Here is a 13,530-nt window from a genome sequence, read left to right on the forward strand (position 1 = left end):
CTGTCTGTAGGAAGCACCACCAAAGGTCTCAGTCTAGACCCTGTCCTCGATCTGAATGGCCTTGACTCCATTCCACGGCAACTATTCACTCCAGACTGACAGGAAATTGAAAAGGGTATCCATCAACTGTAAAACAACAAGACCTGGGGAGTAGACACTACCACTGCTGAGGGTGGCTGTCAAGAACCTCAAATTCAGAGCCTTATTGCCCATATTTGGGAAAAGAAAGACATGCCAGGAGAACTCAGGCACCAGAGTTATTACCATCTTTAATAAAGGGGATAGCAGTAAATGTAGAGGGGTTTTCCTTCTTTCTGTTATAGGGAAAGTCATCACTAGAGTCCTCCCCAACCACCTCCTCGTGGCTAAAGAACTGCTCCCTGAATCGCATTTTTGATCCTGTCCATTGAAAACACAATGGACAGCATCATGAAACAATAAATGTGGCCCTTTTTTGACCTTACAAAAGAATATTTCTCAAATTTATCTGTGCTCTGAAATTTGTCTTCATTCTGCATATACCATGTCAGTGAAGGCAGACATCAGTGATGAAATCCCCCACCACATCCCTTGCACCAGCACACCCTTTGGCCATCAAGGAAAAGTGTTTGAAAATCAAGATCTCAACCCAGCACCAAGTTTATGGTCTATGCCTTCCTGTACACCTCAGAAACATGTACTATCTACAACAGGCACCTCAAAGTACCAGTTCTCCACAAAAGCCTCATAATTCATTGGCTGGATGAGCAAGCTGATGTCAATGTCATCTCCCTTATCAACAACCCAAGCATCAAGGCTCTAATCACACTCAGCCAGTTCCAATAGGAGGCCACATTGTTTGCATTTCTGATCCCAGGCTCCCAACACAGGTAATCTCAGTGGTGTTAAGGCAGGAGATTCCCAGGTGGATATTCTCGAACCACCTTAAAAAAACTGTAACATTTTCACCAACTTGTGGGAATCTGTGGTCCATATCCACCTAAAGTTGAAGAGCAGCAACCAGGATGTTATTGAGAACACTGAGTCTCTTCATAGGGAGTATGTGGAAGCTCAGTGAAAACAGCAGGAGGAGCACATTCCCTCCAAAACTACCCATCTACTGCATCAAATACCCCCTGCCCCACCTATGGCAGGGTCTGTGGATGCCACATCGGCCTCATTAGCTACATCAGGTTCCACAGAACAGGAATGGAAGTCATCCTTGAATCCAAGAGATGGCCTAAGAAAAAGCACTGATACATCAAGACATTGCTGTGTATGACTTTGAGCTATTTCACCTTTACAGGGATGCATTTTCCCAGGTAGATAAATGCACATACACAGAACAACTGAGAGATGAATAGTAAAATGTATTTAAGAGGAAGTTAGATAAAATATATGAATAAAAGAGATCAGCTGAATTACACATTTCTATCCTATATTTGCTTTGTAATCCATGTAATTCATGTAATGGAGAAAAGTTACAATTCATATCAAAGAGTTAACAACCAACTTGATTCTCTGTGTGACCAAAGCTAGGTTAAAAAAAAGCCATGACTAGATCGAAAACAGAAAAAAGGTAAATTGTAATTCTTATCTCCTTCTGAATCTGTGAGATTGATCCCCAAAGTTTCATAGAACAATATAGCACAGTACAGGCCCTTCACCCCACGATGTTATGCTGACATTTTATCCAGCTCTAAGATCTATCTAACCCTTCCCTCCCACATAGCCCTCCATTTTTCTAGCATTCATACGCCTATCTAAGAGTCTCTTAAATGTCCCTGATGTATCTGCCTCCACAACCTCTGCGAGCAGTGCATTCCATGCACCCACAACTCTGTGTAAAAAAAAACTTGCCTTTTATATCCCCCCTATACCTTCCTCCAATCACCTTAAAATTATGCCCCCTCGTGTGAGCCATTTCACCCTGGGAAAAAGTCTTTGTCCACTCGATCAATGCCTCTTATCAGCCCTAGCTCGCTCAACCTATCCTCGTAAGACATGCTCTCCAATCCAGGCAGCATCCTGCTAAATCTCCTCTGCACCCTCTCTAAAGCTTACACATCCTTCCAATACTGAGGTGACCAGAACTGAACACAATAGTCCAAGTGTGGTCTAACCAGAGTTTTATAGAGCTGCAACTGACAGCTCTTGAACTCAATACCCCAACTAATGAAGGCCAACACACCATACACCTTCTTAACAACCCTATCGACCTGTGCGGCAACCTTGAGGGATCTTTGGACGTGGACCCCAAGATCCCTCTGTTCCTCCACACTGCTAAGAGTCTTGCCATTGACCTTGTATTCTACCTTCAAATTTGATTTTCCAAAGTGCATCACTTAACACTTTTCCGGGTTGAACTCCATCTGCCACTTCTCAGCCCAGCTCTGCATCCTATCAGTGTCCTGTTGTAACCTACAGCAACCTTCTACACTATCCACAACACCACCAACCTTCATATCATCTGCAAACTTACTAACCCAACCTTCCACATCCTCATCCAAGTCATTTATAAAGATCACAAAGAGCAGGGGCCCCAGAACAGACCCCCGCGGAACACCACTGGTCACCGACCTCCGGTCAGAATATGCTCCATCTACAACCACCCTCTGTTTTTAAGGGTGAGCCAATTCTGAATCCACACAGCCAAGTTTCCCTGGATCCCATGCCTCCTGACTTTTTGAATAAGCCTTCCATGAGGAATCTCATCAAATGCCTTACTGAAATCCATGTACACCACATTCACTGCTTGATCTTCATCAATGTGCTTTGTCACATCCTCAAAGAATTCAATCAGGCTTGTGAGGCACGACCTGCCCCTCACAAAGCTATGCTGACTGTCCCTCAACAGCCTGTGCTTCTCCAAATGCCCATAAATCCTGTCTCTAAGAATCTTCTCCAGTAATTTGCCCACCACTGAAGTAAGACTCACTGGCCTGTAATTCCCAGCATTGTCCCTACTCCCTTTCTTGAACAAGGGAACATCCGCCACCCTCCAATCATCTGGCACTACTCCTGTGGCCAGTGAGGACGCAAAGATCGTCGCCAAAGGTGCAACAATCTCTTCCCTCGCTTCCCGTAAAAACCTTGGATATATCCTATCCAGCACCGGTGACTTATCTATCCTAATGTTTTTCAAAAGTTCCAGCACATCCTCTTTCCTCACATCAACATGCCCTAGCTTATCAGCCTGTTGTACACCATCCTCACAAACGTCAAGGTCTCTTCCACTGGTGAATACTGAAGCAAAGTATTCATTAAGGACCTCCCCTACCTCTTCTGACTCCAGGCACGTTTCCTCTTTTATCCCTGATTGGTCCTACCCTCACTCTAGTTGTCCTCCTATTCTTCACATACGTGTAGAACGCCTTGGGGTTTTCCTTAATCCTACTCGCCAAGGCCTTGTCATGGCCTCTTCTAGCTCTCCTAAGTCCATTCTTAAGCTCCCTCCTGGCTACCTTGTAACTCTCCAGAGCCCTATCTGATCCATGCTTTCTAAACCTTAGGTAAGCTTCTTTCTTCCTCTTGACAAGATGTTCTATGTCTTTTGTCAACCATGGTTCCTTCACTCTACCATTCTTACCCTACCTCAATGGGACAAACCTATCCAGAACCCCATGCAAGTACTCCCTAAACAACCTCCACATTTCCATTGTGCACTTCCCCAAGAACATCTGTTCCCAATTAATGCTCCTAAATTCCTGCCTAATAGCATCATAATTCCCCCTCCCCAATTAAATATTTTCCCATATCGAATTATAGTAGGATTACCGATGTGATTTCCGTGTGTACTCCAGTAATTCTTTGTTTACTATGTGGAATATGGAATAGGTGTAATAAAAACTAGTCATTCATATATAGGTAGTGTCATGTTTAAGAGAAAGAAATACTAAATGTCTACATAACCACTGCTGAAAATCAACAGTAACAAAAAGTGCAACAAAGCAAATTAGCTGCATTAACCTGCTGACAATCACTGTTCACGTTGACTTGAGGCTCATAATTGCTCAAGGAAACAAGTTACCATCCTTAGAGGATGTGCACAAGATGAAAATATAAAATGTGCAAAAATTAATAATTAAAATGTAATGTCTGTTGGATACAACTTGTAAAAGGCAGGCATATGAAATTTGCTACATAGAGTATAATCCTTTCTGAAGTATTACTGTTTTGGGTTTCTCCACGACATGGAAAATCTCTAAATAAAAAGGCAACATTGAATAACTGCTCCAGTTGTTGCTGCAATCTGGGCAGTGTGGGCAAGGAATATTGTTTTATGTGACTGGTAACTACGAGAAAATGGACTCTCACCTGAAATTCCAAATTGTTAGTATTTTTTGTTGTCACTTTCGCTTCACTCCTAGTCTCCTTTTTAGTTCCTGACAATCAACAAGTAAAAATAAGTTTTAGAATCCCATTTGATGGAATAGGAATTTCATACTTTAAATTTCACATTTTTTTCCACCTGCAATTGCTAATATTAAAAATAAAGACTGAAATAACAAGAACTGCAAATTACCTGACAAATGATTAACAAAGGAAAACAGTGCACATACTGCATAGTTCTTCAAAAAGGATGTTTCACAATTTATACTATGTTCATTCTTTATATAGTTGTGATGCCTGATACTTACTTCCCCAAAACCCATTTACAGACAATTAGTTTTTGACAAGTTACATTACAGAATACTATAAAATTGCAGCAAAAAAATAAAATCCAAAGAAAAGTTGGGAAACTGATCGAGAAAACAGACAATAGTACAAGAGTTACTGCAGTATTTAAATTAACACAAATGCAAAATAATAAATCAACAAAAAGTGTAAAGAGCTCATTGCAAGTCAATGTGATACTCTCATTTCCGACTCATTCAGTAACTTCTTTAAAAAAACGTTTTTTCATTCTTCTGCTTCCATGCCATTTATCTTAAATGATCATGAAATGCACCGACAGTATTGCAAATCTTGCCTTCTCTGAATATTATGACATTTTTAAAAATCAGCATGTCTCAGGATGTTGGGATATGTCATATTGTCATACATCATATGAACTGAGATGGGGATAACTCTGATACTGGGTAATGGAAAGGATCTTTGGAGAAATGGTTTTAACAAATAACAATCTCCATGTGACTGCAATCAAAAAGCAAAGAAAGCTGTGGAACAACCTTAAACAGAAAAGCCAGATTTTGGACTGACTTTGTGTAGCTGGGACACTCCCAAGGCATTGGCTACATTTCCAAGGCTCAAGCTATAAAATATTGTGAGGGGAGCTTCATTTTGCCTCTATCCGGTATCAGACCCATCATAATAAATGTTTCTAGGACTAAGGGTAATAAAAATGTTTCTGTAGCAGGCTATAAATTCATCCAGCATGACAAAACAAGCTTTTATCGGTCCAATATTCTCTTTAACTTTTAAACACAACCTCAGTGGACCACTCTACACATTTATCACTCAGTACGCTAACACATGCTCACACTTAGGTTATATTCAATTGAAATTCAAACAACTGTAAATGACCTCAAAATGGAGCTGAAGGTTGGAGAGTGGAATATGCTTGTCCATGATTTCTTGTAATGTGGGTTGATTGTTACACATCATCTTGACAGAGTGAGGTCTTAATGTAATGGCAAGTAGGTCAAAGGTCAATTGGAGACCAGGCCCTGTTGTACAGCCTGAGTACATGCACATTGTGGGCACAATATCCACATAACCTCCACATGCACATTCTCCACTCTCACATAGGCAGATGGCATACAATGTTCATGCTTTTGCTAACTGCCTATTCCTTACCAGCATACCCCACCCTTCCCCTCAGCCCCCTCCCTCCAATCCTGTACCTCTTTGTCAATACCACTCCAGAAGCAAGATCACCCCAACTTGTGCCATAAGTTTACAGTATGCAGATGGGACTTGCATTTGATCACATCCTGTGGTTGAACTCCAAGTAATTGTTAACTCTTTCTCAAGAGGATGGGCCTTACACTAGCCATCTGGAAAGCAGTGATCTTTAACCTCCACTGCACAACACTGCCCCCAGCACTTAGAACCCACTATAAGATGCTGGAAAACCTGGATCACTTTCCATATCTTGTCAATGTGGGCAGACATTAAGGATGAAATTCATCACCACTTCCAGTGTACTTTGGCTGACTGAGAAAAGATCTCTGGGGAAAGAAATTCCACCGTATGTTTGCATTGCATTCTCACAAAACCTTCCAGGCCAAATACCTAGAAGGCCCTGTGAGCAACAATTAATGACTTATGCCTAATCCAAGATGGGGCACTGTCCCAGGTTTTGTGGTGTTTTCACATTTGATTCTTCCACCTCCACAGCCTGGATAGGTGATAGTTATATCCAGTGAGAACAGGTATGTGTGTCAGACCACACTTTGAAAAAGACATTTCTTTAACAGTTGAGTTGACATTGTCAGGCACAATAAATCACACTCTGGTTCTTGATGTTTGGGAGAGGACAGGAACCTGAGATGTATCCTTAAAACTTGGAGCATTAAAATCTGTAATCTCCCCAAGTCAACATTTTCCAGTGGAGTCTGCAATTGGGACAAACTTGCAAAGATTACTACCCTTCAGCTTTCCTGCAACTTTTTATTTCCCAGATTGACTTTCATCACAGTATTCTCCGTTTCCATTCTAACTCAGATCTGAGCAAAGTTCAAGGTGATCTGTTCAGTTTTTCAGTTTGAATGAGCAGATCTAGATTTGCTGAATAGTGTTGATGGAGGTAGGTAGGAAATTCAGAATGAGCACAGGTTGAGCCACTTAAAGTGAGGTTCTTGGAATACAACTGTAGGTAAGAAACATTAAATTTTCAGGACTTCATTTTCCTCACTTTAGCCTGATCAGCTATAGCTGCCAGAAATCCACGTTTCCCACTACTGTTTTGCATTATTACTTGCGTGCACCACAAGAAGCTGGAAGAACGAGATTCCTAAAAGTTGTCAAAAGACCACACAGGCATAGATGGTTAGCACACTGTCCTTTCATGTCTGGAAATAGCTTTGAATCCAACAACGGAACATAATTTTGAAAGCAAAATATAACATTGCAGAGATTAATATATCGCATGTAAGGCACGAGGAAGAATTTTTGCCTCAAGTGAAAGTTATACCCAACTACACTTTACTACAAAAAAAAGCATTTAAAAACTAAAGTAAGACTGGTTTAAAACAAAATTTATTTTACCTTTCATACCACAAATATCCATAAAGTGATTCTAAGGTGGATATGCTGAACACGGTTTTCAATTTAGCTGCTTCTCAGTCAGCCAGTAATTTGTTCATATAGTGGTTTAAATATTTCAAAACTATAAGTGTCTTTATGTTTTATATATTCCAAATAAACCAAAAAGTCTCAAAGGAGACTACAAATAAAAAAAATCAATTTTTAGTATTCAGGAGCAGAGATTCGCTCTTCATGCTGGTGTTACACATGCAACACAGTAGTATCTACTCAGTATACTGTACTTCATTTCCAAAATTCAGCTTCACTGCTAGATTCAAAGCTACTCAAAGAAATTATTTTTCTTGAAAGCAAGCAACGAGAGTTTAAAACTCAGTCACTAATAAATCCACATGTATAATTAACATATTTTCAATTTACCTTGTGCCTTTGTCTTGTGTTTTGATTTTAATAACTTCTTGTTTGAAACCTCCACAGCAGAGCTTATCTTGTTCTTTTGTGCCATTACAAGAAACTGAAAAGGAACCACAAATAATAAGAATATAATGCTTATGGCCACATTTTCAGGCTCAAGGAATATAAATGGGGGAAAGTAACAGAAGTGTTTATTGTTATGAAAGGATTTACTAGAGTAAAAAATGGTACATTATGATCTGAAAATCCTTAATAAGGGATTACAAATGCAGGACCAGTTCTAGAAATGCCAATGGAACGTCTGAAGGATATTTTTTCCCCATAGGGTTTTTAGGGTATGGAATAAACACTGCAAGGTACAATTGAATCCAGACAATCAGGTCACCAAAAAAAAAATAAAATTAAACATTAAATTAAGGGACATTAGAAAATCAACATTTTCACTCCCCTAAGAAAGAAAATTTCCTGCTTAATAAAAACAAAACAAAAAAAACTGTTTTCTCTGCACTTAACAACAAGAGATAGATTTACAACCAGCTGTTATCAATGATTAATGCATTATCCCCTTTCTTTAGCAATATTATTCCACTTCTTTAGCAATTTTCTTCTGCTCTGGTACCTCACATGCTTTTTACTCTTGATGACATTCCTAGAAACACTATTTTGCTTTGACTTACAGTTAGCAAGTAGTGTAGCTTTCAGAGATTTTCTGAACCCAATTCTAACCTTACCTGACAAATGCAGTACCTGTGGTTAACAGTGAAATCAATTACCCCAGATAACATTCCTTACAGTCGTCTAGTCCAGAGATCATGCCCATGTTCTTCCTAGTTTTTAATGTGAGAGTATCACAAATAATATATTAATAAACAACCCTGAAAGTAAGTTCCTTAAAAGAACTCAGTGCTCTGCCCACAAAAAATATACATTGTAATTTGATGCCCCCAATCATGCACATGGCTAATATATATTGCTCAGCATGTATTGCTGTGCAAGAAATCAAATGATATTTTATAGACATGACACAGTTTCAGCTAATTTTTAAGGAACAAAAATAGCACATGCACTATTAAAAGCAAAGCCACCTGTATTCATTTTTCCTCTCTGTTCCCTTTACCCAAAAACAAAAAAAAAGTCATAGTTCCTTCCTGCAACAGTATCGGTTACAAGGGATGTGAGAACTCAAAATTATGCTCTTGATTGCTGCCCAGTAGCCAAATTATGCACGTCATAGCTCACAACTAATTTTCTTTATTTATTCATTTTTTTTTGAAATGTGGGTGTTGCTGGCATGGCCAGCTTTTACTCCCTTTCCTGAAATGAAGTTCACCAATGTGGATGCCAGGTGAACAAAGGACTAGCTCAGTTCTGATATCCCAGCATCTCCCTCCTGATTGAAAAGATTGCTAATGTTTATTATTTTGGTTCTTATGAATAACAGCTAGTTCATTGAGGCCGATCACCAACAATGAATGTGTGTGTACCCCCTTGAGAAATGCACATATTCAGGCAGGAGAAATCTGGCAGGAGGGGAAAAAAGACAATCAAACAAAATACATTGTTTTAGAGACTACATTTTGAAGTGTTATTAAAACTAATATTGCAATAACACTTGGAAACACCACTTACAACTCAATACAATAACTATTGCATAACAAGAATATTTTCACTTTTTCATCTCTGTGACAGAATCACAATGTTTCAACTAATATTTATTATATTCTAGGAGACACAAACTTAGAAAAAAAGGACAGAGCATGTGTCTCAACAATATTTCAGAAATACTTTTTGGATTCGTGAAAATAAAGAACACATTTAAATGTAAAAGTGTTAAGAGAGGCACAGCATTAATAACCTGAACATGAGCTACTTGAACTTGTCATAACATTTACTTTTTACTGTTTCAAAAGAATCTTTAACAGTAGTTGTAATTCAGTATAGCACTCTTAATTCTCTCTGTATTAACCGATTTTTGATTTTTGATAAAAAAAATGTTTGCACTCTCAAATTAGATTATTCGCTCTCCTCATTTACCCAACATCTTTATTGCATGCTTTCTTAATTTGCTTCCCATTGAGCTCTAGTTTTCTTAACAATTCTACCCTCAGCTTCTACTTTTCTTGTTTAGTTCTCTACTTTTCCCTTGAAATTCTATGCAACATTATTTCCATTTACATTGCGTAACGCTTCCAATTCCAGCACTGTTTACTCAGACTTCAGTTTATTTTAATGCATGGCTTTGTCCTCCAACACTAGTACCCTTCTTTCTCTCAGCTCTTCCTCTCAGCTTTCCCATTCTGCTGCAGTAGCAAATTGGCTCTGAAAGTCAAAGATCATTGTAAAGAGATAATCCATCTTAGTCCATCTGCAGCCTTCAATATTGGTGAAAACCATATCTCCCTGTACTTATCTCTTGCTACTGTACTCCAGCTGGGAAACACACTCCAGGATTAATTCCCACTTATTTTTACACACCTGCAAGGACTTCCCTTCCCAGGACCCCACTGGTACACCTCTGTTATTCCCTGAAGATTTATCTTTGGCCAAATTCTCGTCTAGATCCTGCCCTTTGGGAAGATCGCTTGCAAACATCTTCAGTTTCTACATGAATGCTGATGACACACACTTTGACCCTACTGCCACCTCTCTTGGCCTTGCTACAATCTTTAATTCTGAAGACTGCTTGCTTGAACATCAAGTACAGTGGGGGGTGGGTGGGAGGGAAGGAGGAGAAACTCGGTCCAACTACATATTTGGAAAAGTGAAGCCATTGAGTTGTACCTTCCTGGGCCAGGCCCACCACCTGGAATCACTGTCTGTTGTCCCTGCCTGCCTGCACCCACCTATGCCAAATGTGGAGAGTTAGCACACCCTCAAGTAGCATGGCAAAGTCCAGATGGTAATCTGGTCCCAGGTGATGCAGTTCTAATGTCCCACATCCAGAACAGCTGTGACAGACTTTAGCAAAAAGCAGAGATGGGATTTGAGTTTTGCCTTGTGTCAAAGTGATGAAGCATTTTAACAATTTTGACATGACATTCATAAAAATTAAAAAGTTCTTTAAAACACTGAAGTTGAATAATTTTTAAAAACCTATTCTCTATTCCTCATGTTAAAAATCCCCATTGACACGAGTGGGACTCTTGATTCCAAATGACTTTGGAGCCACACATGACTTAGACTGCCTATTTTCATCATTGTAATATCACCAGAGCCTATCTACCCACCTGCTTACCCTCATCTGGTGCTGCAACCCTCATCAAGATTTAACTTGACCAATGTACCCCTGTACAGCACCATCTATAAACTTGAGATCATACAAACACTGCTGACTTAATTCATACCAAGTCCCTGTTCACCCATCATCTCTGAGCACACAGATGAACATTGTTTCCTATCAAACAACAACTCAATTTAATAATTGTCTCTTGTTTTCAGATTCTTCTGCATTCTCACCTGTGATCTTCTGTGCTCCTTTATGGCTCTTTGAAATTTCACCTTTTACTGGCCATTCAACCAACAACAAATTTAAATTGTTACATCACTGACAGTGATGCCTTCAAATGCCCTAAATGCTAGAATTCCTAAACCTATTATGCCCCTCAAACTTAAAAGCATTACTTTGGGGCAAATGACCAAAAGCTTGGTCACTCTCTTTTCAAGTGGTTGTATTTATATTCTGTTTGATAAGTGTTGATAAGTGTTCTTATTAAGAATACAATTTATTCTTTCTGTAGCTTTGCCAGCTTTACTGATCAATATCTTGAAGTACTCAGTTTTTGTTTGAGAAACTTCTGTGCATAGCATTCTTGTATTTTTTTTTAAATTCTTGAACTAATCACCAATAGATTTAGTTTCTCTTACTTGGTATGCATACTTCCAAAGATTTTTGCTCCCAGAAGTCCTTAGTGTCACCCTGCTGACACCTCTACTTTTTGGGTGCTCTCCATTTACTTTCCCTAGATCACTCTTCTACCACCAGATCAGTCACTTCCTTTCTATCAATTGAGTATTTCTTTCCTACAATGGATCCAGATCATGAATTATAAATTACTAAAGTACTTGCAGATCATAAAACCCTTTCTCTCATTTCTTCACAGTACTATTCACGTTAATACTACCGTACAAGGAAAACATATTCCCATCTTATTTCTGCATTTCAATGACTTCTGCCCAAACTTGAACAGAAGCAGGTAGCATGGCAACTTTTTTCTCAACTACTATCTTGTTATGAATGTGATACATGATCAGAAACAATTTAGTTTATGTAACTGACAAACCCAAATCAAGGGCTGCATCATAACATTATCATCCCAGTGGTCGGTTTCTATCCCTTCAGCCTTCCAGGTCTCTTGGGAACTCTGCACAACTGCACTCTGACCTCTTGTGGGTTGAAGAAAAATGAGATTACACATCTGATGCTCCTTAAAACTTAATTCAATGACCATGCTTCTGGCCACCTGCAAAACTCTTTATGCATCTCAGTATCAAATTCGATCCAATAATTTTGTACTAGACAGTCCAATGCAAATACAAGTTCTTGTTGAATTAACATATTGAAGAAGCAGTCTACTTGTCTGTGCATCTTTCTGGGGGATTTAAAAAAATGCCATACATCCATTAACTTCCACTTTGTGATATACACCATGAACAAACAGTCTACTGATACATGGATCGCAGCTGTCTGGACATGATTCCCAGAGTCACAGAGAAATACAGCATGGAAACAAGCTCTTCAACCCACCGAGTCCGTGCTGACCATGAACCAACTATTTACATGAATTGTACATTAATCTTACATTCTCAATAACTCCCACTTACCACATGTCTTTGGCATGTGAGGGGAAACTGGAGTACCCACAGGAAACACATGTGGTCACAGAGAGAACATGTAAACCCCACACAGACAAGACCCAAAGTCAGGATTGAACTTGTGTCTCTGAAGTCAAGAGGCAGTGGCTCTACTAACTGTGCCACTCTCTCTCTCGTTCTGAATGATGGCCACCATTTATTACAAAAGACTTTGGCAACAAGTCTTTGCTTTCAGGGCTAGCGAACGACACTTGTACTTTGTGAGCTCAAACAAATGCACAGACAGTAAAAGAGAAATAACCAATTAATCAAGATGACAAAATATATCACAAGATCTAGTGTCATTTCCTGAAATAAAACACCTTGATACAAAACAGTCTGTTGTAACTTTAATGCAGAGGAATCAGCTTGTTCTTCTCAACCATATGCAGCAATCCATATATAGTAACACAAAAAAGAGGCCATACTTCTCAGGGTACACAGATAATAGTGTGCAACCACTTTAAAAGCACATCTGGCCTACAGAAAAGGGTACTGACAGGCTATTCACTGCAATATTAATATTGAAGCACAAAACTTTTAAGTGTTCTGATTTGGGGAGACGAACTTCAAATAACTACAATCTAATGAGTCCCGTTGGAAATTCTGCTTGCTCTGGCCCACACGTTAATGGATATATATCTTATTTTCCCCACCAAAAAAAATGCACAACTAGGATCAAAAGTGGCGAAAAACGACAAACACGTCTGCCCAGCTCCTGCACAACACCCCTACAACATGGGCACAATGCAGATTATGGAGGGGAAGCAGCTGGAGACCAAAAAGACAAACTTTCAATCAAAAGGAATCACTGAGCTTCGCAGTCCAAGAGGCAATATAAAAATACCACTCTCAAGGCTGAAAAGCAGATTTTTTTCAAGAAAAAAACGAAAGCATGTTTCTTTTTCATACCCAACCTCATCTCACAAAGATCCCACAAGGTACAAATAATATTTCTTCAAAGCATATCTTTATTTTTAAAAAGTCCCTTCAATAAAAATGGCGTGAACAAGGAACCCGCCTCCTCCACAATATCCAAAAACTAAGCGCCAGCGGCAGCCCAGTCGCTTCCCTGCG

At 39.3% G+C, this 13,530-nt stretch overlaps 1 protein-coding gene across 2 annotated transcripts in view; it reads right to left on the reverse strand.

The window, feature by feature from the left end:
* Positions 1-13,530, reverse strand: part of znf512 (zinc finger protein 512) — a 39,068-nt gene that overhangs the window by 25,254 nt on the left and 284 nt on the right. For both annotated transcript variants that reach the window (XM_052025315.1, XM_052025316.1), the window contains exons 2-3: positions 7,609-7,702; positions 4,297-4,364 (exon numbers count right to left, since the gene is read on the reverse strand). In XM_052025315.1, the coding sequence (XP_051881275.1) occupies positions 4,297-4,364; positions 7,609-7,693 (153 nt within the window). In that variant the 5' untranslated portion in view covers positions 7,694-7,702. The remainder of the gene's footprint in view (positions 1-4,296; positions 4,365-7,608; positions 7,703-13,530) is intronic.

The sequence above is a fragment of the Pristis pectinata genome, chromosome 10, assembly GCF_009764475.1.
Source record: "Pristis pectinata isolate sPriPec2 chromosome 10, sPriPec2.1.pri, whole genome shotgun sequence".
In the NCBI taxonomy this organism is placed as follows: domain Eukaryota; kingdom Metazoa; phylum Chordata; class Chondrichthyes; order Rhinopristiformes; family Pristidae; genus Pristis; species Pristis pectinata.